Source organism: Eurosta solidaginis, chromosome 1, assembly GCF_040869045.1.
Source record: "Eurosta solidaginis isolate ZX-2024a chromosome 1, ASM4086904v1, whole genome shotgun sequence".
Taxonomy (NCBI): Eukaryota; Metazoa; Arthropoda; class Insecta; order Diptera; family Tephritidae; genus Eurosta; species Eurosta solidaginis.
Genome location: NC_090319.1, coordinates 19156997 through 19184718, shown reverse-complemented (window position 1 = coordinate 19184718; position 27722 = coordinate 19156997). Strand labels below are relative to the sequence as shown.

General features: G+C 35.6%; 2 protein-coding genes across 9 annotated transcripts in view; both read left to right on the top strand.

Moving 5' to 3' along the window:
• The window catches only part of LOC137249978 (phenoloxidase-activating factor 2), a 77711-nt gene extending 66555 nt beyond the window's left edge, over positions 1–11156 (top strand). Inside the window, exons 1-5 of one of the 2 annotated variants that reach the window (XM_067782093.1) lie at positions 1600–1879; positions 7776–7939; positions 8001–8257; positions 8341–8770; positions 10875–11156. In XM_067782093.1, coding sequence (XP_067638194.1) covers positions 1684–1879; positions 7776–7939; positions 8001–8257; positions 8341–8770; positions 10875–11036 — 1209 coding nt within the window. In that variant the 5' untranslated portion in view covers positions 1600–1683 and the 3' untranslated portion in view covers positions 11037–11156. Of the gene's footprint in view, positions 1–1599; positions 1880–7775; positions 7940–8000; positions 8258–8340; positions 8771–10874 lie in introns of those variants that run through there. The other variant, XM_067782102.1, reaches the window with a different exon arrangement.
• A 7887-nt stretch (positions 11157–19043) lies between these two features.
• The window catches only part of LOC137249929 (serine-rich adhesin for platelets-like), a 363239-nt gene continuing 354560 nt past the window's right edge, over positions 19044–27722 (top strand). For 5 of the 7 annotated variants that reach the window (XM_067782063.1, XM_067782054.1, XM_067782048.1 and 2 more), the window contains exons 1-2: positions 19052–21084; positions 26898–27333. The gene's annotated coding sequence lies outside the window, so the exon portion shown is untranslated. Of the gene's footprint in view, positions 21085–26897; positions 27334–27722 lie in introns of all 7 variants that reach the window. The other 2 variants (XM_067782042.1, XM_067782028.1) reach the window with 2 other exon arrangements.

Below are 27722 nucleotides of genomic sequence, written 5' to 3'. Positions count from 1 at the left end.
TTCAACAACAAATTTACTCTCTCAGTATAAAAAAGAAGAAATCCCCACCTCGATAGAGCGGCGAATTCAGACAGCTCAGATCTAACGAGTTTCAGTTATACAATGAATGCTTCATAACTTCTTCTGATGGACTGTCGGGTTCTGTCATTGACAGGGAATAAAATAATTATTCGCAGAAATTTTGCATCCCGCGCTTCGATCAACGCCTTTCCTGCTTGATTCATCATATGCAAGTCCTGTCTCTTTCCAGAATTTCCACTACTTGGGCCAACGAAATAGTTCAATAAATATTTATATAAGTTCTTTTGACATATACCCATTCTAAACAGTTTTGGGACAATTTTAGGAACACTTCGAAATTACTTCGCGATTGTTGTTAGAACCGGATTGATACTATTTCGGGACCATTTCGCGATAACTTCAGGATTTTTTCATATCATTTCCGTATTGTTTTCGAGATCATTTTGGGTAGATTTCGGAAAGTTTTAGGATGATTTCAGAATTATTTTCTGGGATATTTTAGAACTGTGTCGTGACTTTGTCGAGATCATTTCTTGATTATTTTAGGGCTGTTTCACAATGTATGCTGTAATGTTTCAAGACTTATTCTGCATTTTGGGACTCCTTTCCTTATTATTTCGGGATAACTTCAAGACTATTTTTTCTGTACTATTTCGGGAAAGTTGGGGATAATTTCCAGACTATTTGTATTCACTTGAAGACATTTAGAAATCATTACGGGGTTGCGATGAAACATCATACAAACGGAGGGGTGACATACGGTCAACGGCCATAATGATAATTGACTTTATGACCAATTCAAATGGCCAAAAAGACAACTGAAGCTATGAACATATGAAATTGTCACAACATCTAGTTTCAAATGTTCCTGTTTACCAGAAATGATCAACTGTTTTGTTTCGCACCTCTATATATTAAATGTCAAACGTCTAACCCATTCTGCTGAAGTTTTTTGTATTTGCGCGACCTTATGTCACCCCGCTACTATGGAGTTTATGTTGAAACAAGTTTCTGTGATGCTACATCATACAAACGCTACTGCATATTTGAGCACTCTAATATTCAAAGAAGAACACTGTACACTGATTGCTACGTCATCGCTATGACCTTATGTATGTCATTAGTGCGCATGAGAACATCCTGTTTCACATGTTCATGCGTATGCGAATTGAAAATATCTAAGTATGTACATATGTAGGGGAAAATATTTTTTTAATTTACCATATTACTGAATATGTATGCAAGTTATTATTTTTAGTGCGAGCAATTCCACAAACTTTTTTTTTACTAGTTATAAATAAAATTTTTTGCCCGTACCGTGATTTTTTTGCATTGCGTGTCCACTCATATTTGCTTGCTCTAAATTGAAAATGGTATGGAATTAGACATTTCCATATAAAATTTAAGTAAATCAAATTAAGGCAAGCATTTGACCAAAGCGCTTTGTCGAGTGGATTATTCAGTTAAAAGCAAGCGCAAGAACAACCGTGAAGAGCTTTCAAGTGATTTTTGTTGTGAATAATAAAATAAAAGCGGAAACTGGTGTGCGCTGAATAAATGTGTTATATACATATATACAAGCATACATATATATATTAAAGGACTTTCTAGTGCAGTATACATTTACTAACACATATTTGTAAAATTTTTTTATTAACTAAAATGCAATTCGTTTTTGCCTCTTTCCGCCTTGTCTACCTGTTGTGCTTTGTAAAATTTTTATCGGATTATATTCTCGGCGCATATGGTTTGTCCTCACTAGATACGTCTCGCCACATTAAAGGATTTACCTTTGGTGCCGTTGGCGGTGGTAACAGTGGCAGCAGTGGTAGTAATACGGCCGCGTCTCCTGCAACAGGTGATTTTTATAAAATTTCGAAAATTTTATCGCGTTTATTTAAAATGCTGTGTAGTCGAATCATGAAAATAAGCAGCTTGAAATTTCAAGTACAGACCCTGAAAAGAGTATTACCATACAATTTGGAAAATCTTTCGGCCTTAGAAAATTTGTTTGAAAAAAAGTCGTATATTTTATACCAATTTCACACAGGGGGTTAATGAAATAATTAGTCAAGTTTTTAACATTAAAGCCCTTATTGATCTCAAACTTCCATACAAAATACAAATTCCTAATTATCTTATGTTTGAATGCCTAATGGAGTAAAACATTTAGTAAATTTTGCTTTATGGTTTGGATTTTATTACAAATTGACAACTTACAATCAAAAATAAATTACTTTCAATAAAACAGGCCGACAGCATCTCAGACCCAGAAACCGGACTATATATTTTCGAAGGATTTTGATCCGATGAATCGAAATCTGGCCTCAAAATTGCTCTATCAGCTCTGGTTTTGAGATATCCTAACCTAAAAGTGCATAAAACATCGTTTTGCCCATATTTGAGGTTATGTAGCCTTGCAGATGTTTTCTTTCACCAAAATTAAATATCATTTTTTTTCGCTGAGATATCGCATTTTAAAATTTTCATGTTCCTAAATTATCCTCACACTTATGGTGTGAGACAAAATTTTAAGAAAAATAAGACTCAATTCAAGAAAATTAGTAATCCACTATATCATGTCTATGTTATCTTAATCGATTTTCAGATGTAGGAAAATTTATAAACATAAAATTTCAATTTATTTAATAATTTGGGAAAAATTTAAACAACGTTATATCAGGACGGACAAGGCGACAGCTGTTTCGATTATACCTTGTAAATCTCTTCAAATCCTTTTCTCCCGGGAGTGGGATTTCAACCCGCACTCCTACGATAGTTGAAAGTGTTACAAACGCATTCAGCCACGTCATGCCTTAGTTTTTGTAAAGTTTTTGTCAATTGCCTTCTCTGCATATTTAATCTTTTACACACTGCATACTTTGTATGTATTGTGTGTTAAGTTGTGCTTGGTTGTAAGGCGGTTTTCAAAGAAACTTGGTATTGTTGCTGTTTTTTTTGTTCTATTTATAAAACTACAACGAACTAACCAATTTTGTCTATTTGTATGAGTTAGTCGGGGATTGCCCGTATTGCTTTAAATGTATGAAAACATTTATTTGAAGCAATTTTTAATTTTATAATTTATTTAATAATATGGGAAAAATTTAAACAACGTGACACCAGGACGTTTTCTTTGAAAGCCGCCTTACCATCAAGCATAACTTTAGCACATAATTACATACGAAGTATGCAGTGTGTAAAAGATTAAATATGCAGAGAAGGCAATTGGAAAAACTTTACAACAACTTGGGCATGACGAGGCTGAATGCTTTTGTAACACTTTCAACTATCGTAGGAGTGCGGGTTCAAATCCCACTCCCTGAAGAAGAGGCTTTGAAGAGATTTACAAGGTATAATCGAAACAGTTGTCGCCTTGTCCGTCCTGATGTCACGTTGTTTAAATTTTTCCCAAATTATTAAATAAATTATAAAATTAAAAATTGTTTCAAATAAATGTTTTCATACATTTAAAGCAATACGGGTAATCCCCGATTAACTCATATAAAAATTTCACAATGTGATATCTCAGTGAAAAAAAATGATATTTGAACAAACTCAACGCCATTTGAAAGAAGAAGAAGACTTGTGTTTAAAGATGCCATCTTTTAATTTTGGAGAAAGAAAACATCTGCAAGCCTACACAACCTAAAATATGGTCAAAAACGGTGTTTTTTGCAATTTTTTGTTAGGATATCCAGAGCTGATAGTGCAATTCTGAGGCCAGATTTGGATTCAGCGCATCATAAACCTTCGGAAATATATAGTATGTTTTCTGGGTCTGAATGTTGGTTAAATTTTGTCGGCCTGTGTAATTTACAAAAAGTAGAAGAAAACTAAAAAAAAAATTAAAATTTTTCCAAAACTTTATTTGCAACATCTATGAGTACGCTGAGAGAAAAAATAGTTCTAAAACGAACGAAACAAGTTCAAAATGAAGAAAATTCTTTGACTTTGAAGTCTGTTAAGTACGCTTTTTCTTCACACCTGACCGAAGGGCTTGTTTTAAGAACAGTTTTCCAAGCACACCGTTCGTATTTTATGACCAGTTTGGTATTGATGTATGAACGTGCTGTGCTCATTTCAAGCACTATTTGTACTTGAAATAAGATTATTTGTTCACACGCTTCGAGAACTTGTGGCCGATTTCACAGTTTTCGTTCTCAATTCAAGAACGGTTTGTGCTTCATCATTGATGGGAGCGGAAAGTATTTTTTTCAATAGGTAACCATTTATTTTTTATTAATAATAATTTTTTTGTCATAAATAAAAATATTTATAACAATTTATTTTTATTAAAATTCAAAAGTTTAAGAAAAAATGCATAATATTCGATGCAAAAAGTTTTTTTCGAAAGAACATGTATCTAAAATTAAAAAAAAACAAACAAGGAAGGCTAAGTTCGGGTGTAACCGAACGTTATATACCCAGCGTGAGCTTCATTTGTACATTTCATTTCAGAAAAATTACTTTTCTACATAACACAAGGCACCGCCCGTTTAAAAAAAAAAATGTCTCCCCATTTCCTCTTACAATAAAATTTGATAAGTGAAATATCATTGATTCAAAACTATTTTTTGCTAAGTTATAGCTTATTATTCTAGTCTACGACCCTTTTAAATTTGTTTTATATAAAAGTGGGCGTGGTCTTCAACCGATCCCGTCCATTTTTACTAGAAATATTTTCTGCTATAAGGAAAATATGTGTACACAATTTCATTACGATGTGTTATTTTTCTTCGAGTTATGGCTCTCGAAATATAGAATATTGTTTAGTCATAAAAGGGGCGGTGCCGCACCCATTTTCAAAAACTTTAGTGTTTTCCAATTTATTGTTAAAATTCAATTTAGAAAGTAAAGTTCTATTAATATAAAGCTCTTTTTCGCTAAGATATTGCTTATTGTTTTCGTCTACGACCCTTTTAAAAAATATTTTAACCGATCTCGCCCATTTTCTCTAGAAATATTTCCTGCTAAAGGGAAAAGGTGTGTACCCAATTTTTTTACGATGCGTTAATTTTTGTTCGAGTTATGGCTCCCGAAACATAGAAAATTGCTTAGTCATAAAAGGCGCGGTGCCACGCCCATTTTTAAAAATTTGAAGTTTTTCCTACTTATTGTTATAAATTTACTTGGGAAGTGAAATACCATTGATATAAAGCTCTTTTTTGCAAAGCTATGGTTTATTTTATTCGTCCACGACCCTTTTAAAAATCTTTTATATAAAAGTGGGCGTAGTCCTTAACCGATTTCGTTAATTTTTCTTCAAAGCATTCCTTATAGTAAAGGCAACCTCTCTGCCGAATTTTGTTACGATAGGTTTAACGATTTGTGATTTATGATTAATAATATTTGTAAAATTAATTTTATCACAAGTGGGCGGTGCCACGCCCATTTTAAAATTTTTTTTCAAATTTTTATCAATATCGGTCCACATGTCAAATTTCAACATTCTAGGTGTATTATTTACTAAATAATCATGTGTTTTGTGTGTTTCCAAAATTTTATATATACAAAAAGTGGGCGTGGTTCTCATCCGATTTCGCTCATTTTCAATAACAATCTATTCTGGGTCCAGATAAGTTCGTGTACCAAACTTGGTGAAGATATCTCAATATTTACTCAAGTTATCGTGTTAACGGGCGGACGGACGGACATGGTTCAATAAAATTTTTTTTCGATACTGATGATTTTGATATATGGAAGTCTATATCTATCTCGATTCCTTTAAAACTGTTATACAACCAACCGTTATCCAATCAAAGTTAATATACTCTGTGTGCAAAGCACGCTGAGTATAAAAACGCACAAGATAGTCTAGTAGTGGAATTCACTAACTTTTAACGATACGTCTGTCAAGATTTTAAATAATGATTTTTCAATGACGATAACGATAGTGCTTTTGCACTTACTCAGCTTTAACATGGCTAACGCGGTGACCATTATTATAAGTTCAAATGAAAGAACAATTAATTTCAAGCTAGTTTCGTTGACAATCTTAAAACTGTCTTCTAGAATGTAACGAAAATTGCTGGTCACAATTTAATAAATATCGATAAAAAGTGGTTATTTAGTTTCAAAGTCGTTATAGTTATCGATTCCCGAATATATCGATCACAAAAATCGTGAAAAAAGTAAGTGAATTCCTCTATTGAAGTCAAATTCACTAACTTTTAATGATGCAATTTGCAAAATTTTAATTAACGATTTTTCACATGTGCTATCAATTATGTATTCAGTAACTCAGTTTTAGCATTGCTCCGAATTGACAATTTCAATGAAATCAAATGGAAAAAAAGTAACTTTACAACCTATGCCAGAAAAAAAAATTGAATATTCTTCTATTATTTAGTGACTGATCAAAAATTTACGAATATCGATAAGATTGGTTATTGAAAGCCAAAAATTGTTATATCGATTGTTTACATACCGATGACGAATATAGTTAAAAATGTAAATGAATTGCACTACTGTAGTAGAAAGATATTCGTAGCGACTCTCTGTATTGGACCGAGGGAATAGCTGCGCGAAACTTCCGGAATTTCAATGTATGCGTCCGAATTTCTTCACTGTAAAAATTTACAGAATTCATAGGGAATGCAAGCAAATTTTTTATGCATTGCCTTGGCCTGCTTATGTTTGCCATTAATCAATTTGAGCACACTATGGTCAACGCGGTCTTCTCGCAAGCCCCTTGAAACTGTTCTTAGAAGGTTACGTTGATATTTGGCCTCAGCCCAAGGTATTTCATGCAGCATCATGTCCCTACTTGCTGGTCCCCAACCATCATATTGATTATGGTGGGCATTTGTCTCTTCATGAGAATCGCCATCTCAGATTTCACTATCGCAAGCTGAAGTCCATGATCGTTCATTCATCTATTTACACTGCGCATTACTTGATTTAATTTAAGTTGTGCCAGCTCGCATTTCAGTGCTGTAATTACGGTAGCAACGTCACTGCCAGCAATCTTTAAGATAGTGCTTTAATATAGCAACTAATAGGAAAAAACGTTTAGCGCGTCGGGCATGATCTCCCACGTCACGGTTTGAAAACATTTTTCATATCCAGCGTGACCAAGTACACAGTCGGCCTAGGTTGGTGGCACGCTGTTTCTCTCCGCACTTGTAACTTCGGTGTCGGTGAGGAAGTCTCCCTCCATATTCAATGCATGCTATTTATCGTTGTGTCAGGAGGCGTGCGTAAGGGCCGGGTTATTTACTAGACTGGGTCGATTTATTAAACGATATCGCGCCATCGATTTCTCGACAGGATTTGGGCTCAGTTCCACTACGCATACCCAAAAAAATAATTTTCGAGCCTGCGAAATTTAATTTTTTTGACTTCTTTCCGACTTTGATTTTTAAAATTTTTTTCATGACCTACTAAACAAATTTTCAGGTATAATGTCCGCTAAAAACGTTGGAGATAACAGTTTTTGAAAAAAAAAAAAAAATATCAAATGAAATTTTTTTAGTAGGTCCTAAAAAAAAACTTAAAAAACAAAGTCGAAAAAGAGTAAAAAAAAAATGAAATTCCGCAGGCTCGAAAATTATGTTTTTGGGTATGGGTAGTGGAACTTTTTTCCTTAGCCCAAATCTTATCGAGAAATCAATGGCGCGATATCGGTTAACTTTTGTCCATACAAATCGACCCACCCTATTATTTATAATATTATTATTATTGTTATTATTCTTATTAAAACTACTATTATACATAATAATGATCTCTGTTTCAACTAATATTACTTACAGTTCAGACACGTCAGTTAGTTATCGGTACCGTGCCACCATTAGGCGCCGGAGGATCAATTACAACATCCTATTGCATTTGTGTGCCGCCCGGATCATGTTCAAACCCAACATCTACACAGCCAACTGATGGTAGCGGACAAATCGACATACGCATTGTTAATAATGTAAGAGGCAAAAGTACTGTCCGATTTTTTTAAATAAAAAATTGCCATGTACAATTTTCAGCCAACCCTCACGCCAACTAACCCAAGTGTTAGCTGTAACTTTGGTCTTATACTTTGTTGTCAACCTGGCTCATATCAGTGTGGTCGACGTTATCCACCACCACCTGGCAGTACACCAGCTGCTGCTGGACAAGCGCAATTTGGCGAATATCCATGGGTTGCAGCACTACTCACCAATGCCGAAGTGTATTTGGGTGCTGGCGCATTAATCACTGCCCAACATGTGCTCACAGCTGCACATAAAGTTTTCAATATTTCGTAAGAAGATTTTCTATTGTACAAACATTAGGAAGTTCCTAGCTTTTGATTCGCCAACTTTTACGTATCCTGTCTATTTGCAGCACTTCATCATTCAAGGTACGCGTTGGCGAGTGGGATGCTGCAGGCACTTCAGAGCCGATACCAGCACAAGATGTACTAATCGCGAGTGTTTACATTCATCCTAATTTCAATTCAGCAAACTTACAAAATGATGTTGCCATCGTACGTTTGGCTTCAGCTGTTTCACTTGCCACAAAGTCCACTGTGGGCACCGTCTGCTTGCCGACCACCACATTTGTAGGTCAAACATGTTATGTCGCTGGCTGGGGTAAGAATGATTTTGGTCCGACTGGTGCCTATCAAGCTGTAGAGCGTAAAGTGGATGTTCCGCTCATTACGAATGCGGCCTGTCAAACGCAGTTGCGTGCTACACGGCTTGGGCAACCTTTTCAATTGGATAGTAGCAGTTTTATTTGCGCTGGTGGTGAAGCGGGTAAAGATGCGTGCACGGTAAGTGAAAACTGCCGTAAAACAAATCTTTTAAAGGAATAAGGGGTTGACGGTTGGAGAGAAGATGGGAGAGAGGTGGATAGGGAATGATAGGGCAGGAAAGGGAGAGAGAGGAAGAAAGGCAAAAAATAAGAAAAAGAAAGGGACGAGAAAGAGAAATTGAAATACTAAGAAAAAGTGGGAGAGACCAGGAAGAAAATAACGAGTGGCGGCAAGAATAAGAGTAATAGTAATAGTAAGAACTGGAGTGAGAGTAAGAGTTAGAGTAGGAGTAGGAATAGAGTAAGAGTACGAGCAAGAGTAAGAGTAAGGTTAAGATTTAGACTACGAGTAAGAGTAGGGGTAAGGGTTTGAGTAGGAGTACGAATATGAGAAGAAGTAAGAGTAATAGCATGAGTACGAGTAAGAGTAATGTAAGCTAAGAGAAGGAGTAAGTGCACAAGTAAGAGTAAAGGTTACAGTAGAAGTAGCAGTAAGAGAAATAGTAAGTGTAATGGTAAGAGTAAGAGTAAAGGTAAAAGTAAGAGTAAGAGTAAGAATAAGAGCAAAAGTAAGAGTAAGGCGAAAAAGAAGTGTAAAAGTAAGAGCAATGGTAAGAGTAAGAATAAGAGTAAAAGTGAGAGTAAGAGTAAGAGCAAAAGTAAGAGTAAGAGTAAGGCGAAAAAGAAGTGTAAAGGTAAGAGTAAGTGTAAAAGTAGAGCGAAAAAGAAGTGTAAGAGCAAGAGTCACGGTGAAACTATCAGTAAAGTAATAAATAAGTAAGGTTTACAGTAAGGGTTATATTAAGAGTAAGTGTAATAGGGCATGCTCACTAAGTGCCTATTTGATCAACATTGTCGGTCATGGCCATTTCGCGTAGTGCATATAATAAGAATACATAACAGAAGAATATATGCATTAATGTGTTAGTTTATATGTAAAAGTAATATTAAAACTAAAAAGAGCATCATGAAAGAGACAAAGAGGAAGAGTAAGTGTAAGTAAGTGTAAAAGGAAGAAAGTAGGAATTTTAAGAAAGAGATTAAAATTAAAGTTAAGATCAGGAGAAAAGTCGGAAAGTGTTAAGAGTTAAAATAAGAGTAAAAGTAATAGTTATACTAAAAGTAAGACTTAAATTAAGAGAAATACTAAGAGAAAGAGTAAGTGTAATGACATAAGTAAGAGGAAGATATTGTGACGAATATTAGTGACACTAAGTGATACATCACTAGTCTGATGCTAAGCAAATGAAGCCACCACAACAATAAAGAAGGCAGTCACTCTACATAAACGAATCAATCATTATGGCTACACATATGTACGTACACGCAGCTGAGAACAGACGCACAAACACATGCATATATCTTATCTGAGATGCTCCCAAAAGTAGGCCATTATCTGTCGAAGTGTCACTCACATATACACGCGCATATGAGAAGCTATACACGTGTAGAGGCATGACAATCAGTTTGATTTAAGCAAGCTATCAGTTGCGAAGTATAAGTTTTATTTTCAAGTAGTTTAATAAAGGCCATTTTGCATTACTGAATAGTGGAGTTATTTATTCAACAGTTTAGTGATTCGAACGTTAGTAGAAGGTTGCAGATAAGAGGAATAAGAGGAATTGAAATTCGTTACAATATTAAAAGTGAAGGCAAGAGCAAGACTAAGAGAAATAAAAAAGTAGAGTAAGAGTAAGACTAAAAGAAAGAGAAGATTGAAACCCCCATGACAAGCATATAATTTTAAGATTTTTCAAATGCAATGTAGAACCAAAGCCTCTAAACCCCATATCTTTTTCTAAGGGTCGCACCTATTGTGGCGGGCGAAGCACTGCTCCAAGAAAAATAAGTACATAGGAAAAGAAGTTGAAGATGAACAAGAAGAGAAAAAAAGGAGCAAAAGCCTTATAGGTATAGTAAGTTTAAGAGAAAAAGTAAATGGAAACGTAGGCCGAGACGAAAGGGAAAAGGAATGTGAAAAAAATTGGGAGAGATAGAAGCAGAAGAGTGAGAAGGATATACATTATAACATTTTCTATGTATGTTTTCAATTACATCTCAGTTATTTCTATTTTGTTAAATTCTTCTAAAAAGCATAAACTGTAATTAATTGTCTTTCACAGGGTGATGGCGGCTCACCGTTGGTCTGTCAGAACAATAATATTTGGTATGTGGTTGGCTTAGTGGCGTGGGGCATTGGCTGTGGTCAGGGTGGCATTCCAGGTGTTTACGTGAATGTGGCAACATATCTGGCATGGATTCAAACAATTTTAGCTTCATCGTAGAAAAGCTGGATCTTACATTTTTGAATACACCATTTGAATTTTGTAATTTACAACATTTTCATAAATACATACACATCTATGCCCATATGTAAGTGTACCTTATACGCGTACAACAACATCAAAAATGTTACATAAATAAATTAAAAAAAAAATCCTAAAAATGACATCTACTACACTTTAAGTTTTTATTATGTCAAAAACAAGTTGTTGGTTATTTGAACCTCCCATAATATAAAACACTGCATACATAAACCACGGAATGACTGCATACATACATAAATTCAACAAGAACCTCAAAGCTGCATACGAAATCTGTGTGAATAATCCATGAGATAAAAAAAAACTTAATTGGCCAACAATTTATGAGCAAAACAAGTAAAGACGGGACTGTTTTCAGCTGTGCAGAAGTCTTCATATCTTTCATGAATGGGGTTAAATAAAAATCTTATCCCATTCGTAATATCGAAATATTCGGCTCAATAAGATATGATATATATAGTGAAGATATGTACATACCTAAGCGATTTGTAAGATAAATATAAAATAAAAAAAAGGTAGGTACTTTGTGTGAGGATGCAAAGTTTCGCATTTTTTGTGGTCTGCAATGAAAAAACTATGACCATGAATCACTTATCTCAACAACATATGACGTACGCGTAAGCATTTGATGAAATTTGAAGCTTCTAGCCGTTAAATGATGTAGAAATTGCGAAAAGTTTCTTATCTGAAAAATCGGTTGTAGGAGACCTATGCTATATATACGACCGATCTCTTTAAATTTTTCAGACAACAATGACTGCCCTATACGTAAACATTCGACGAAATTTGAAGTTTCTAGCTGCTAAAATGGGGCAGCAATTACTAAAAGCTTCTTATCTGAACAATCGGTTGTGGGGAATATATGCCATATATACGACCGATCTCATTAATTTTTTTAGGCAACAATATGTGCAATATACGAAAGCATATGGTGAAGTTTGAAGCTTCAACATAATAAATTAAGGAAGATATGATAAAAATTCTCTTTTATGAAAAATTGGTTGTATGGTGGATATACGCTAGAGTGGTCCGATCCGGCCGGTTACGACAAATATCTAATCGGACACTTAAATATACCCGCTCAACAAATTTTATCAAGATATCTCAAAGATTGAGGACTAGTTTGCGTACATTCAGACAGACGGATATGGCTAAACCAACTCAGCTCTTCTTCCTGATCAGTTCGGGGTATATCTTTTCCTTTAAGGACTTAGAATTTTGAGATTCGTGAAAAAATTAACATACCATTTCATTTTCATGAAAGATATATAAAGGCTACATTAAGGACATAATAAAGCAGATGGAGCAATGTTTAACAACAGGTGCATAGTTGAGTTAACAATAGTCGGCCTGCGTGGAATTTGCCCACCGAGTGTCGTGATATGGCCTGCGCGCAAATGATAAAACCATGAAAAGTGGTATTTATGCGTCAAAGTGATTCGTATTTGTGTTTGTTTGGGCCATGGCAAAAACCCACTCCTTATATAACTTTTATTTCATTCAATCATGAGGCTTACCATTCAAAACTTGAAATCTGCAGGGAATAAAGGTTAATAATAATACACACGCTCCCTACCTTGTTGTACGTTCACCAGAGATCCATGCTTATTTGGACTGAGTAGGCAATTGAAAAGTAAACCTCCCGTCATACCTGTGCTGATGTAGGGCTCGGAATCATGAAATGCGCTAGAAAACTTCTCCAAAAGATATATGGCTCTGTCCGTGATGCCGACGGCGATTGCCGCAGGCGATACTATAATGAGCTTTACAAGCCAGAATTGCATTTAACGCTTAACCAGAAAAAGCAATTTGGTTTGTCACGTATATCCAAGATCAAAAAAGACTTTCTCAGTAAGATAAGTTTGTTTTTGATTTTTTTCGGTCTTTTTCAGTGATTAATTTTTATATTCAAATCTTTTCTCATCATCACTAAGATCGTTTAGTCTGATTTATTGCGTAAGGATTTTTCAAACCACTTTCAACTCGTCGACCGGTTTGTTATCAATAACAAATGTTCTCGACGAGTTGCCGATATATTTTCGATTACAAGTCGATCCGTTATAAAAATGTTATGTACGTGTTATCGAAAGTATTTCGACTTGTTATAGAATTGTTATCGTAAAAATATCGAAAAGGATCGATCTGAAATCGATTTTGATATCGATTTGTTATCAAAAATATATATTGAATTGGTATCGAAAAAAATAATTTGTTGGGAAAAAATATTGATTTGTAATGGAAAATATATCGATTTGTTAACAAAAAGTTATCGATTTGTTATATAAACAATTTTCGATAAAATATCGATTTATTATCAAAAGGGTATCGATAAAATGCCGAAGGTTCGAGGATGCCTTAAAATCTAGACACATTATGGAGGAAAAATACGTCGACCCAAAGCTTCGAGGGATGACACAAATTATTCTCGCCTATTGCGCCCGCACTGCTGTAGCTTTTCGGATTCATATCCGGCAAGTCTTTAACAAAAGCAGCTACCAATAACGGACAGCAAATTGTCTTGAAATGTCATTGTAACAGCCAGCCTCGTCATACTAAACGTATACTATAAACCGGAAGCGAAAAGGGGATGGGGGACTTTTTTGACTTTGGTTATTTCCATGTAATGTAATATCCTCTTATGTGCATATTTCGCTTCAAATTCAACTTTGCCGTAAAAAGAACTTCTAGATATTTCAAATAATTTAAGAAAAATCAATATATACCCAAAATTTGACTGCCACCAACAATTTGATTTCGTCATAATGTAGCTCTTGCGTATGAAAATATGCAGGAATACGCGTTTACGGTGTCTCTTGCGTGACGAAAATTTGTGTACAACAAAGCAAACAACAAAAATTTGACAGTAAAAAAGTGCTCCTGCAAGTGACTCACTATGCCAACATTAAATGTTGTGAGTTTGTGTAGAGATGTTACGAAAGTGATCTTACCGAAACCGTAGTAGGATTCTCAATTCGCAAATTTCATACCTCAAAAAAACCTTCGAGTCAGTGGTTTTTTCATGGTGAACGTTCTTCTCATTAACAAATATCATTTTCATTATAAGAAGGCTTACTCAACCGTCCCGGCTAGGTTGAGCTATTCTAAGAGCTTGCTGACATATTTAAGCACTGGGTGCTATTAGTGCTATGGAAATGCCCGGCTTGGCCTTCATGCTCACCTCATTGTATTTCAACAGAAGTACACTTGGACAATTTTCTACTAATTGGGATCTTATAGGAACATATGAAGTGCAGTGAACTTAAGCAGATTGGTTTATCAAATGCTTCGCTCTTCTTAGGATTACATATCGCGAGAAAATCTTGTTGGGAACTGTTAACGAATTTAATTACTCATAGTCATCTGTATGCCCTCTATGTCAAATCCATTGGTTTTCGGTAACTGAAGGAGATCATCGATAACTAGGGTGTACAAGAGCTTCCCCTAGTTAGCTTCAGACAAATTTTTCTTTTCCCTAGCATGGATAGCAGATAATCATAGGCTTATAATCTTTCCAAATGCTCCTGATATACCAATAAAAGCGCACAGGGCTGTATTTATTCAGAGTGACAATTACATTTATGTTAACTCTAGAGAGTACCTTTTGGGGTCTCCGCTGTTGAAAGATCATGTAAGAGCACTATTAAACTATTCCCCAGCTTGCCATCTCAGCTGTCCAAGCCTTTAGTTCCATTAACACATATCACGTTGTATAAGTATCCTTGGTTGGGAAAAGGAAAGTTGTTTCAGTGTCTGAGTAGAGCTGTTCAGCTTCCTTCTCAAGCTTCTTTGCCGTACTTTTGGATTGCTGTGGGCTATATCAGGCTAATTCAATGATAAAGCAGAGGGATTCATAGCTTGGTGTCCTAGGAGTTCTAAAAGCTAGCCTGTTCTCAGGAAATTGACAAATTTTGAAATCAAAACAGAGGATACATGGCAGAGAACTTTGCTGACGGTACTCGATGAGGGCTTTTGATTCAGTTGCGGAGGCCAGGACAATCTCTTGTTCATTTCTTGCAAACACACTGATACCGAATCAGTCATAATGACCTGTAAAAGTGGAGAAAACGTTAGTTTCTTGCTTTAACGCATTTCCGCCCGTAGGCGAGAGCTGGTGGCATAGATTAATTTACCATCAGTACTGTTTAGGCGATTTACGTTTCTTGAATGAATAACTTGCATAGGACGTCTGTTGCTGCCTTGGCGAGGTGAAGGTTCGCCTGAAGGCATTTTCAAGGCGCCAAATTTTTTGGGCGATTATTGGGAGGAGAAACACTACTTGAGGTCTTTGCGGCCACGAGTAGTCACTTTCCTTAGCTAAAAGGTCGGAATCGACCTTATCTTTTGAGAGTTGTTTAGTTCAAGTTTTGTTATATTAATTTGTAATTATACTCATAAATGTACTCACCAACATAGAGCACAGCCCCCAATATCCTAATAGGACTAATTGCAACCAGAGGGCATCAGGTATCTGTAGGCCACTCGCAAGAACTGGTTTTATCGAGTTGACCAAAAATCCGGCATATTCGATAAAAAAAGCATGTGTACCTTATGCAGAGTGTGACTCTTTGACACGTGTGGTTGGTTTTGGGCTAAAGATTGTCCCCCAATCCTTGACAAACTTGGCCCTGAATCAAAGCGGGAGAGGAAAATGTCGCCGCTCGAATTCGTCGCTAAAGCGTTACCAGGAGGAAGATCCACTCCAGGACTATCAATGCATCCATTTTTTTTTTGCCAAATATCAAAATTATGATATTCGAAACATCTCTCGTAAATAATATGTAAGTATGTACTGTGTGTACTATGTACGAATTGACACACTAACTCTCTTTGTCGCTCAGTTCCACTTCAAGGTTTTATTGTTCTATTTACTTTGTTTTTGCACTTTCCATAGCTCGAAATTGCGTGGAAGCAATCAACTTTTCTTTGGTGGGGTAGTGGGTATTTAAGGTCACTCTTTAACGATTTTAAGTCGTTCCCTTTAATTTTGGTCGTTAAACCATTCAATTGCTCATCCACTTTCAAGACTTCTATGTATGCTTCTTCTTCTTTTATGTAACTTAGTTTTCATTTTCATATTCGACACAGTGTTTATAGTTCGCCAATAAAATTGGGCAATTGACCGTTGGTTGAACTTGCCTTTGATATTGGGTTAAATATATATTGGCCCTCAAACAAAAATACAGCAAGAGCAAAATGAAATGAAAGTAAAAGTGCCGTCATAACTGTGAAAATATTAAATCACCAAATCAGCTGGATGGGCGGTAGATATGGTTTAGTTATTATTATTTTGAAATTTGACAAAGTGTTGGATTCGGCGCAGTGCAATAGACTGAAAAGATATTAAGAGAAATACAGAACTCTCTTTAGTATTTAGGGTTCATCTATTTAAATTTGTGTCGGGAAGTGAGCTGTTACTTCGAAACATTTTGTTACGGTGAACAATTTACTTACGATGGTACGTGGGCTTAGTCGAACTAAGACGGTTTAATGCAGGATGCTCTCACAACATAAACGATACACGTTACAATCAGATTGGATGAGATTAAAGGAAGGCAAGAGTTGTAAATGATCAACCAATCAGCACCCTCCCAACTGTCCTACAACAAAAAATACTAAGTGTGATGTTCGATCAGCATCTGCATTTTGGTGAGCATGCATCCGCAATTGTTCCTAAAGTGTGGAGCCGTAATAAAATCTTCACAACTCCTGTTGGCTGCACTTGGGGATAAGATAAAGAAACGTTTATCACCACTTACAAAGCAGTTGGCCGCCCTCGTCTTCAACATGGTCGCGGAGCCTAAGCGATACACATTGGAAGAAACTGCAGACCTGTCAAAACACCGGTATCAGAAATGTCATAGGTTGGCTTCTTGTGTCCCTGGAACATACACAGTGAGGCGAGAGTACTCCCCATAAGGGAGTGAAATAAAATGCTGAACAAACAGTTTTTATTACATAACCAGAAACCTGGGCATCCCAACAGACATCTAATTAAAGGGATCCCGCCTCCGAGAGACTTAAGCATTAAGAGGAAATACAGAACCTAAGAACTCAGCTGTATATATAAGAAGAGCATACTAAGGTCCTCAGTGATATCCGCGAAAAGGTGCGGACGTATATGCCAGGAATTTTCCGGTCAGCTCCGTTCTTAAAGGCAAATACCCTGAACTCACAGTAGAAGTTAGCAAGGTTGCTTCCGGGTTGCTTCGCGTCACATTAGCTCAGCTTCGATCTGGATACTGTAATAGGTTAAACTCTTACCTATCCAGAATCAACCTCAACATGCCTAATGTATGTCCTGCTTGTAATGTGTCCCTTCAAATGCAATCTGGAACCAATGCCTCTAACAACCCCTTTTATCTGGTCCACCCACGAACTCCCGTTAGATGATGGAAATTTGTGAGTTGTCGCACCTATTGTATGGGACGAAGCACTGTTAGAATAACATCAACCAAGCATGAAAGGTGTTAACGCAAATGCAGGGTTGGAAGGTTATGTCTCACATACCCTTGGTGTGTAAAATCATATCAAAAACCAGTTGTTGTGTTATAATATAACACCGTCATCTTGGAAAATATCAGATACTTTTTAGGGCCTATGCTACTTGCCTTTCCTTATAGCTGGAATCTTAGCTTGGCGAGCGCAGGACACGAGCACAAAGCATGCTCGATCGTTTACTCCTCCAATCCACATTTTCTAAACCTGCTATCATCGACGAGGCCTAATTGAAAAGCAGTGTTCAATCAGAATACCCATCATAAGCCTACAGTACTCTTTTTTTGAAGATAATAGTAACTTTGTTAGTGTAAGGTTGTGAGACAGTATATTCGACACATTGCAACCCCCCACACACACAACTGCAACGTCATATGCATACGCCGGAATTTCTATGGGTCCCTTGTCGAACCGCCTGAGTAGTTAGATGATAACCAGAGTCCAAAGCGGATGTGATAATACCCTTCTCAGTACCGTGTACATGTCCACTGATTTCGTGGCCCCATAAAGTCCTACAGTGGAGAAGAGTTTTTCCCTGCACACCGTCACATACATACATATATAACTGCTTATGGTATGTACATATGTGACGAAAAATCAATGTAAAGAAAAGTTCGAGCAATTTTCTTGACTTAAATTTTAATAATCCAAACAAGTGGCACGGCTAAGATCTTTCTCAATATTCTCTTAAGATTTTATGATGAAAATACATTCCTTAAATGCTTTAACGAAGGGTTTTGTTGGTGGATACGAATGCCAAGTAATATCAAAACCGATTTCGAGGTACTAATGTAGCAGCTTCATTTATACAGTTTTATTTATAATAATAACCCCGCACCACATGTTGGCTTATATCAGTTAACCGATTTCGCGCCATCGATTTTTCGATAGGATTTGGGCTCAGGAAAAAAAGTTGCACTACGCATACCCAAAAAAATAATTTTCGAGCCTGCGAAATTTTGTTTTTTTAACTTTTTTCGACTTTGATTTCAAAGTTTTTTTTCATGAACTAATAAAAAAATTTTCATATTTATACCCTGTATTTTTAAAAATATTGTTATCGACAAAGTTTTTAGCGGACATTTTTGGGTCGGACAGGATATTCATGAAAATTTTACAATCAAATGAAAATTATTTAGTAGGTGGTGAAAAAAACCTTAAAAATCAAAGTCGAAAAAAGTAAAAAAATTAAATTTCGCAGGCTCTAAAACTAGTTTTTTTTGGTATGCGCAGTGGAACTTTTTTTCCTGACCCACCCTAATACATATGTATAGATTCCGAATCCTTTACAACTCGAAGAGATTCACTTTCTAAATAAAACATAGTTTAACTCACTCAAGCAAATTGCATGCAACTTTACTCTTCATAATTAAGTGAGTGTGGTGAATTACGCTAACTATTACCAGCTCAGTGAAAGTGAATTCATATTTAGAAGCTAACACTCAACAATTCGTCCAGTCCGTCCTCAGTATTCCCACGTAACAGACGTTCAGAAAACGGAGAAAATTAAGCGGTAAACATATTAAGTAATGGAAATTAATTGAGTTTGAATTCAAACATATACTATATGAATAAATCAAAGTGAAATGAAAAAAAAAATAATTAATTAATAAAAAAATTTTAAGAAAATAGTAATAAAGCATATAAAAAGGGAAAAAATATGAATATTGGTAGCAAAAAAGTTTCGATTTTAGAAACTAGCGCAAATCTTCACAGTTGCACAGAAATTTAGACAAATTAGACAACAAATATAAATTAAAATTAAAATTAAAAAAAAAAAAAAACAAAAAATTTGAAAAAATTAACTTGAGATACAAAGTACTCGATATACTTTACATAGTTAGTTTAGAAATACTATAAGTACATGGTGTTGTTGCTTGTAAGCACACACAAGCTCATTCAAGCTCTTCCTTGAGAATATATATATATATTTGATTACTTATAGTGATTGTTGTTCTTGTTATTACTCATATCCGGCTGTTATTGTTATATAGTGCGCGTACAGAAAGTTGGTTGTTGTGTAATCAAGTAAGCAAATAAGAACGTGAAAGGAAACATTTTAAAGAAATAAATTTATATTGACAAAAATCGTAATTAAAGTGAAAGTTGAGTAGAAAAGCTACACTAAATTATACACGGTTAAAAAACTAAAAGAATATATATAAATAAATGTATGACCACTTCTATCATTTGACATCCAGTTCCTACACGTGGTACCAGATTCAATTTTGGAGCCTAATGCATAAAACGGGAGCCTTTCTTCAAACCCGATTTATTTTAATAAATGGAAAGCTTCTTAACTTTTGGTCACTTTTTATACAGAAGGCATTTTGTGTCCATATTTTTCGATAACTTGCTAAAATAGTGAGGGTACACATCCATCTTGGTTAAAAAAACTTCGCAGACTAAATGCATACCGAATTTTTTTTTCAGGAAAAAAAAAACAAGCAATAGCCGCGCTAAACATGTGTAGAAAGGCGTAAGAAAAAACTACGCGTAAAATGTTCCAGAAATACCATCCCCCGCTAAGGTAGGCACTTTGGCGATGGTGTGAGGGCGAGCTCCACAACGTCCAACAGAGCGGTTTAGAAACACTCGAGGAAAATAGCTTAAACTGCTGACGAAAGTAGCTCGACAGTGAAGCAGCAATGAGGACAATAATCAACATCTAAAAGTCAGGTAGATTATAAGCAATCCCTAGAAAGAATTGGGATAGGGAGAAATATACATCCATATTGCGTGCTCCGACATATTGAAAAAGATGGGAATAAAAGAGCGGCCAAGGCTGCATCCTTCGAAGCTTGTACCGTATACGTCCCCTTCAAATAGGACGACATTGAATTTGGCCTCCTCCAGCACTTGATCGACCAAGGTCATTCAAGGCTTTGATAAGCGCAATACAAAGCTTTATAGCTTAAAAGCTACCACAATCCAATTGCCAACCTCACCTACGCGAGGGGAATCCTGTTACAAATATGTTTAGCAGGCGAGGCTCTGGCGACCCCAAGTTCCTCATGGCACTAGGGGGTTAAGGGCGGTATGGCCGGAATGTTTAATGTGGTCATATTAATCGGTCCCAAGATGGTCCGGCTAGTACCTTTATGATGCTCTGTTAACGGAACGTACCGTATCTGTATCCGGCAAAGGACCATCAACCCCAAAACCTTCGGGGAGTGTCTTTATCGTTAAAACAACAACAACAACAACATCGGCCAAAAAGCTAAGACGTGTCTGTAAAGTGTCGTAGGTCATGCGCAGGTGCAGGTCTGACGTTCTTAGACCAACAAAGCTAATTTTATCATTAAAAATTATACTTAAGGCTCTGCTTTGTATTCTGCCTATACACTGACTTCTTGCGTAACATATTTTAAAATAATGCCCCGTAAGTGATAGCGGCTGTGGGAAGTGCGTGTCGGTTGTGGAAACGATGAAGCATGTTTTGTGCTCGTGTTCTTAGCTCACCAGAGTAAGACCATAACTATTTGGAATGACATAACACACAGATTTAAAGGCAGTAAGTAGAAAAGATTATTCAAAGCTTTTAGTATTTGCCAAGAGAACGGAGTTGTTTTGTCAAAGGTCCTGGTTTATTATAGGGGTTTTCAATATGGTCGTTAAACAAACTTCTGGCAATACTATGAACTCATTAAGTGTATGTCCGGTTCTCAAGGACAGGTCAGTTCAGTTAGTTAGGCGCTTAGTTAATAGTGGCAGGAGGAGGAAGACTTGATCCCCCTTGGTGCTCCAAATTGGCGTCAGTTATCGCGAAGCAGGTATAGCTGGCGTAACTTGTTAAGGAACAGCCAAAATCGCTAAAGTGGTCAAGCGGCAATTAATGATAATGATGAAATAGCTTAAAAATATTAATATTCTGCACATATCGAACTTCACGAGTACTGGTACTCACGCCTTTTTTAAATTTTAATAAATCATTAAATTTTAGTATAGTAAACTATTTTTTCATAAACAATAGCAAGTTAACGTCCTCTCAAATACTGGGGAGTTAAAATCGGTTTTAGATCCATATTGTCTTATGGCGTATTCCATAGCGACGGGTGAGACATTTTGAGTCGACTTTGACCCAAGTTTTTGTAATTTCTCTTTAACTTCTAATTTACAACTTTTGAAGTTTTACCCCTTAAAGGCTAATATTCATTTGATACGAAGCTAATGGAAGGTGTGTACTTTACACGATTATTTACCATTTTATAAGAATGATGGGTGGGATTACGAAATCATCCGCCTATGTATTATTATTATTATTAGGTCTGGAAGTACTGAAACCTTTATGTAGATCTATTGTGCATGACCTTTCAGCCTAAATTTGTATGTGGAGGCTTTTAATATATCTAAGCAACTCTTCAGGCTTTGTACTCCATATCAGATGAGGATTAAGAGTCACACCACCTAGATGGGAGAGTCTCTGCCTTGCCAGAGCGACGCATTCGCAGCTAATGTGAACCAGAGTTTCATCCTCCCGCTCACAGATATGACAAATTTGAGTATCGGATAGATTTAACTTACTTAGATGATATCGTAGATCACATTGTCGCTATAGTACCCAGTGAGAGTTCGTAGGTCCTCCCTGCTTAGATTAACGAGTTTGGCTGATACTTTCGTTGCCAGAAGAATTAACAGTTTGGCTTGTCCTGTCAATCCAGTGACGTCTGAATTTTAAGTGGATGCCTTCACTGTTTCTTCTAATTCGGATGTACCTTATGTTTTAATCAGAAAATATAATCCAAGTTACATTAAAAGCAAATAATATGTGAATGAATTTCAACTGCCTGTTTAGGTGTGAATATCTTATTATCTTTGATAAATCAAAACTACGTTTAAATTTATATTCTTAGAAGATTGGTTTAACTGCTTCGCGTTTTTCATGCCTTGAAAGGTTGTTATTTAATTTCAGCTATTATCCATGGTGTCGTTTTTTCAGCAGATTGGATATGACTTTTAAAATAAAAGTCAAATTTTAATAGTTGTTGTTTTTTGACTTAGATCATAGAACTTATATAATAAAAGTCAATTTTTTAGGTTATCTTTCGACTTTTTCAAAAAATTCAAGTAATTTTGGATATATATTCCCAAGCTCACAAGCATTACTTTGTTGTATTCAAAGAGCAATTGCTTCTATATGACTTTTTTATACTCAGTTGAGCAGAGCTCACAGAGTATATTAACTTTATTGGATAACGGTTGGTTGTACAGGTATAAAGAAGTCGAGATAGATATAGACTTCCATATATCAAAATCATCAGTATCGAAAAAAAATTTGATTGAGCCATGTCCATCCGTCCGTCCGTCTGTCCGTTAACATGATAACTTGAGTAAATTTTGAGGTATCTTGTTGAAGTTTGGTATGTAGGTTCCTGGGCACTCATCTCAGATCGCTATTTAAAAAGAACGATATCGGAATATAACCACGCCCACTTTCTCGATATGGAAAATTTCGGAAAACCGAAAAAGTGCGATAATTCATTACCAAAGACGGATAAAGCGATGGAACTTGGTAGGTGGGTTGAACTTATGTCGCAGAATAGAAAATTAGTAAAATTTTGGATAATGGGCGTGGCACCGCCCACTTTTAAAAGAAGGTAATTTAAAAGTTTTGCAAGCTGTAATTTGGCAGTCATTGAAGATATCATGATGAAATTTGGCAGGAACGTTACTCCTATTACTATATGTACGCCTAATAAAAATTAGCAAAATCGGAGAAGGACCACGCCCACTTTAAAAAAAATTTTTTTTAACGTAAAATTTTAACAAAAAATTTAATATCTTTACAGTATATAAGTAAATTATGTCAACTCCAGTATTGATATGGTGCAATAAAATACAAAAATAAAAAAAATTCAAAATGGGCGCGGCTCCGCTCTTTTTCATTTAATTTGTCTAGAATACTTTTAATGCCATAAGTCCAACAAAAACTTACCAATCCTTGTGAAATTTGGTAGGGGCTTAGATTCTAGGACGTTAACTGTTTTCTGTGAAAAGGGCGAAATCGGTTGAAGCCACGCCTATCCTTCCGCTCGGCCCTCACCACGATAATACTATGTTCAAATAGAAAAATAAATTGGGGCAATTTCGATTTAAATTGAGTGGTTTTCATACAACTCAATTTAGCTTACACAATAGTAATTTTAAAGCTGGTTGGCTCATCTCTACAGCAACAACATACTTTTGTTCAGACTGTCAAAATGTGCGTGTTGGTATTAGGCGAATGGAATGGAATGAAAACATAAAACTTTAAAATTTTTGTGTGTTTTAAGAAAATGTGTTGAATGTTTTGGTCTAATTTTGAGTTTGCCATCTCCATTTGACAATCCCTACTCCAGTGAAATGAAAAAAATAAAATCAGCTGATGAGATGAGCCAACCATATAGTTGAGCCATGCGTAACTGACGTTTAAATCTACTGAATATACACACTTTACAAGGTTGCATTTGCAGTTTGAAACAATTTATTACGCAATTTTTTTTAAATTGACAATTTATTATTACAATTTAGTATATGATAAATTGCGCAAGAAATTGCCCAAATGGTATAAATTGCCAATTTGGTGTGTGTTTTTACCTAGAATAACTTTAGCAAAAATCGATATATCTTTACTAAACTCAGTTCACATACTTACTACACTTTGTATTGGTGTGGCCGAAATCCCACTATGACCACGCCCACTTTTTCCATATCGAAAGTTACGAAAAATGAAAAAAAAAATGCCATAATTCTATACCAGATACGAAAAAAGGGATGAAACATGGTAATTGGATTTGTTTATTGACGCAAAATATAACTTTAGAAAAAAAACTTTGCAGAATGGGTGTGACACCTACCATATTAAGTAGAAGAAAATGAAAAAGTTCTGCAGGGCGAAATCAAAAGCCCTTGGAATCTTGGCAGGAATACTGTTCGTTGTATTACATATATTAATAAATTAGCGGTACCCGACAGATGATGTTATGGGTCACCCTGGTCCACATTTTGGCCGATATTTTGAAAACGCCTTCACATATACAACTACCACCACTCCCTTTTAAAACCCTCATTAATACCTTTAATTTGATACCCATATCGTACAAACAAATTCTAGAGTTACCCCTGGTCCACCTTTATGGCGATATCTCGAAAAGGCGTCCCCTATAGAACTAGGCCCACGCCTTTTAAAATTCTCATTAACATCTTTCATTTGATACCCATATCGTACAAACAAATTCTAGAGTCACCCCTGGTCCACCTTTATGGCGATATCTCGAAAAGGCGTCCATCTATAGAACTAAGGCCCACTCCCTTTTAAAATACCCATTAACACCTTTCATTTGATACCCATATTGTACAAACGCATTCTAGAGTCAACCCTGGTCCACCCTTATAACGATATCTCGAAAAGGCGTCCACCTATAGAACTAAGGCCCACTTTCTTTTAAAATACTCATTAATACCTTTCATTTGATAGCCATATCGTACAAAGAAATTATAGAGTCACCCCTGGTCCACCTTTATGGCGATATCTCGAAAAGGCTTCCACATATAGAACTAGGCCCACGCCTTTTAAAATTCTCATTAACATCTTTAATTTGATACCCATATCGTACAAACAAATTCTAGATTCAGCCCTGGTCCACCTTTTTGGCGATATCCCTAAATGGCGTCCACCTATAGAACTATGGCCCACTCCCTGTTAGATACTCTTTAATACCTTCCATTTGATACATATGTCATACAAACACATTCCAGGGTTACCCTAGGTTTATTTTCCTACATGGTGATTTTCCCTTATTTTGTCTCCATAGCTCTCAGCTGAGTATGTGATGTTCGGTTAAACCCGAACTTAGCCTTCCTTACTTGTTATTTTTAAAATTTGAAAAATAACAAAAACGTTCCCATACATCATTGATCCAATCTAAAAGCCTTTTTCGAAAAATTCGAAAATTTGGCAAAATTTCAAAATTATTAAAGAATAAGAATGGAGTTCCCTGAATTTTTTCGAGTATGGAGTTTGGTAGCCCAACCAATTTTAGTCTGAAAAAGTACACGTAACATGTCTCCCAAATGTCGCGTTTGTTTTTGACGATTTTTTTCCGTAATACTATTTTCACACAGACGGCTTATTGAATAATAAAGGCAATTTTCTACATTAAGACGCTTATTGAGCTCAATCTTGCCTACAAAATTCGAATCTATAATTATTTCATTAGTAGCTAATCGAATGCCTAATGAAGTCAAAAGCACAATGCAACTCTGTTGCCAGCGTTCCGGTTCTTAGTTTTTGGTGTGTTCAGTGCTTGAAAATGTCATTTGTCAAAGTAAATGTCATTGTCTACATGGCGGAACGATACAAGGTGGCCGCATCGAACAGCTAATTATAACCTTTTTTATTTGATTTGATACATCAACTACCGGCGCAGTACGATTTTGACATTTGCCCATCGAATTTACAAGTACATAGAATTTTTTTATGTTTGTAGGTATGTCACCATGCTGTCACCTTGTATCGTTACACCATGATTGTCTGTCATATAGCATTATCATTTTATTCGCTTGGCATTTCATCCTTCATACTAATCGAGCAGTTACTTCTGTGTGAAAGCAAAAAATTTACGATTTCATTAGAAGGTGAAATGAGATCATTAAGTTTCTGTGTGAAAACAGTATAAGGCGTTTAGGATTTTTTCCTGCAATTTAAAAAAAATTGCGCACACATTGTATGAATGAAGATTTAGGAAAAATATGTATCAAAAATCAATGCGAATTTTGAGAAACCTATTACTTGTACTTTCTTACACTACAATTGATCGGGCTATAAAATTGCATACTCGAAAAAAATCATGGAACACCAAATAGAAAGTTTGAAGCTTTCTTAAAATTTTCTCGAGTTTACGAATTTTTCTTCAAATTTTGGAGATTGATTTGCATAGTTTCAGTTGATAAATTCATAGAAGATTTTTCTTGTAATATAGAAAATGCAAAAAAGAGGAATTCAGTTGGATGTTAGCAATAGGCGAGATGGCTAAACTGGGAAGGATAGTTGGGATATCGGAACAGCCAATATTTGGTATACTTTATACCAAAAAAACGATTTATTTTTATTTTTTTGCTGTTATTTCCATTTCAATTCTAATATAACCAGAGGGAAACAAGTTAAAGCAATAAAATTAAATAATATTAAAAATACGCCAGCCATGCTTCCCAAGACAAATTACACGCCCTTAATTCAGTGCGTACGCCATGTGGTATGAGTAATATTTTTTATTGGGCACATACACGCCATTTTGATAGCAATTATAAAAGCGTAGATATTAAGCATATTATTACAAACATTTGCAGTACACAGAAATATAAGAAGCAGCAACAAAAAAGCACAAAATACGAAAACCAACAAAAAAAATTAAAATGATCTAAGTAAGAAATTAGATCTGTGTACGGCTCACGTATTTAGATTACTAAAGCAAAAGTGAAAATACAAAGCAGCTACTTCCTATATTTATAGTACCAACAACAACAAAGCTTTGCAAGCAAGGTAACTTAAAAACAAAAATCAACTCAACAACAACTCATCATCTGTTTAACTTGGCCAATGCCTTGAGCAGCCTTTGAGTGTCATTAAAACGTCGAGTATTCTACATAATTTGGCGCATTACTCTTGTGTTAAATGCGTATGCTAATGCATCGGCACGCAAAGTGAACAACAAAAATAACAACAAAAACAAGAAGAAAACAACAAAAAATCAAAAAAAGCCAGAAAATAGCAGCAATTATACTGGTACGTATTATATATTCAAACATATTTACATACATACATATTATGTACCGTTTTTTTTTAGTTGTTGCATGAAATAGTTAATGTTGCTTGTTATTGTGTTGTAATTTACGAAATTTTAGTGTAGATTAATTATTTGTTTGCATGTTTATGTTTAGGTTTTTAAAACTAAGAGAGAATTTAGGATTATGCGCTACTAAGTTTGCTCGTTTATACGCTTGTACACTTGGACGTCTATGTTCCGACGTTACGCCCACACGTTACAACTATGACTGCGGCTATGATAAGGACAACGAGTTGACCTAAGCTATTTTAAGCTTCTACACTACTACGAATTTATCCCAGTACGACAAACCTATTGTACACTTATATGTATGTACATATTTGCGCTA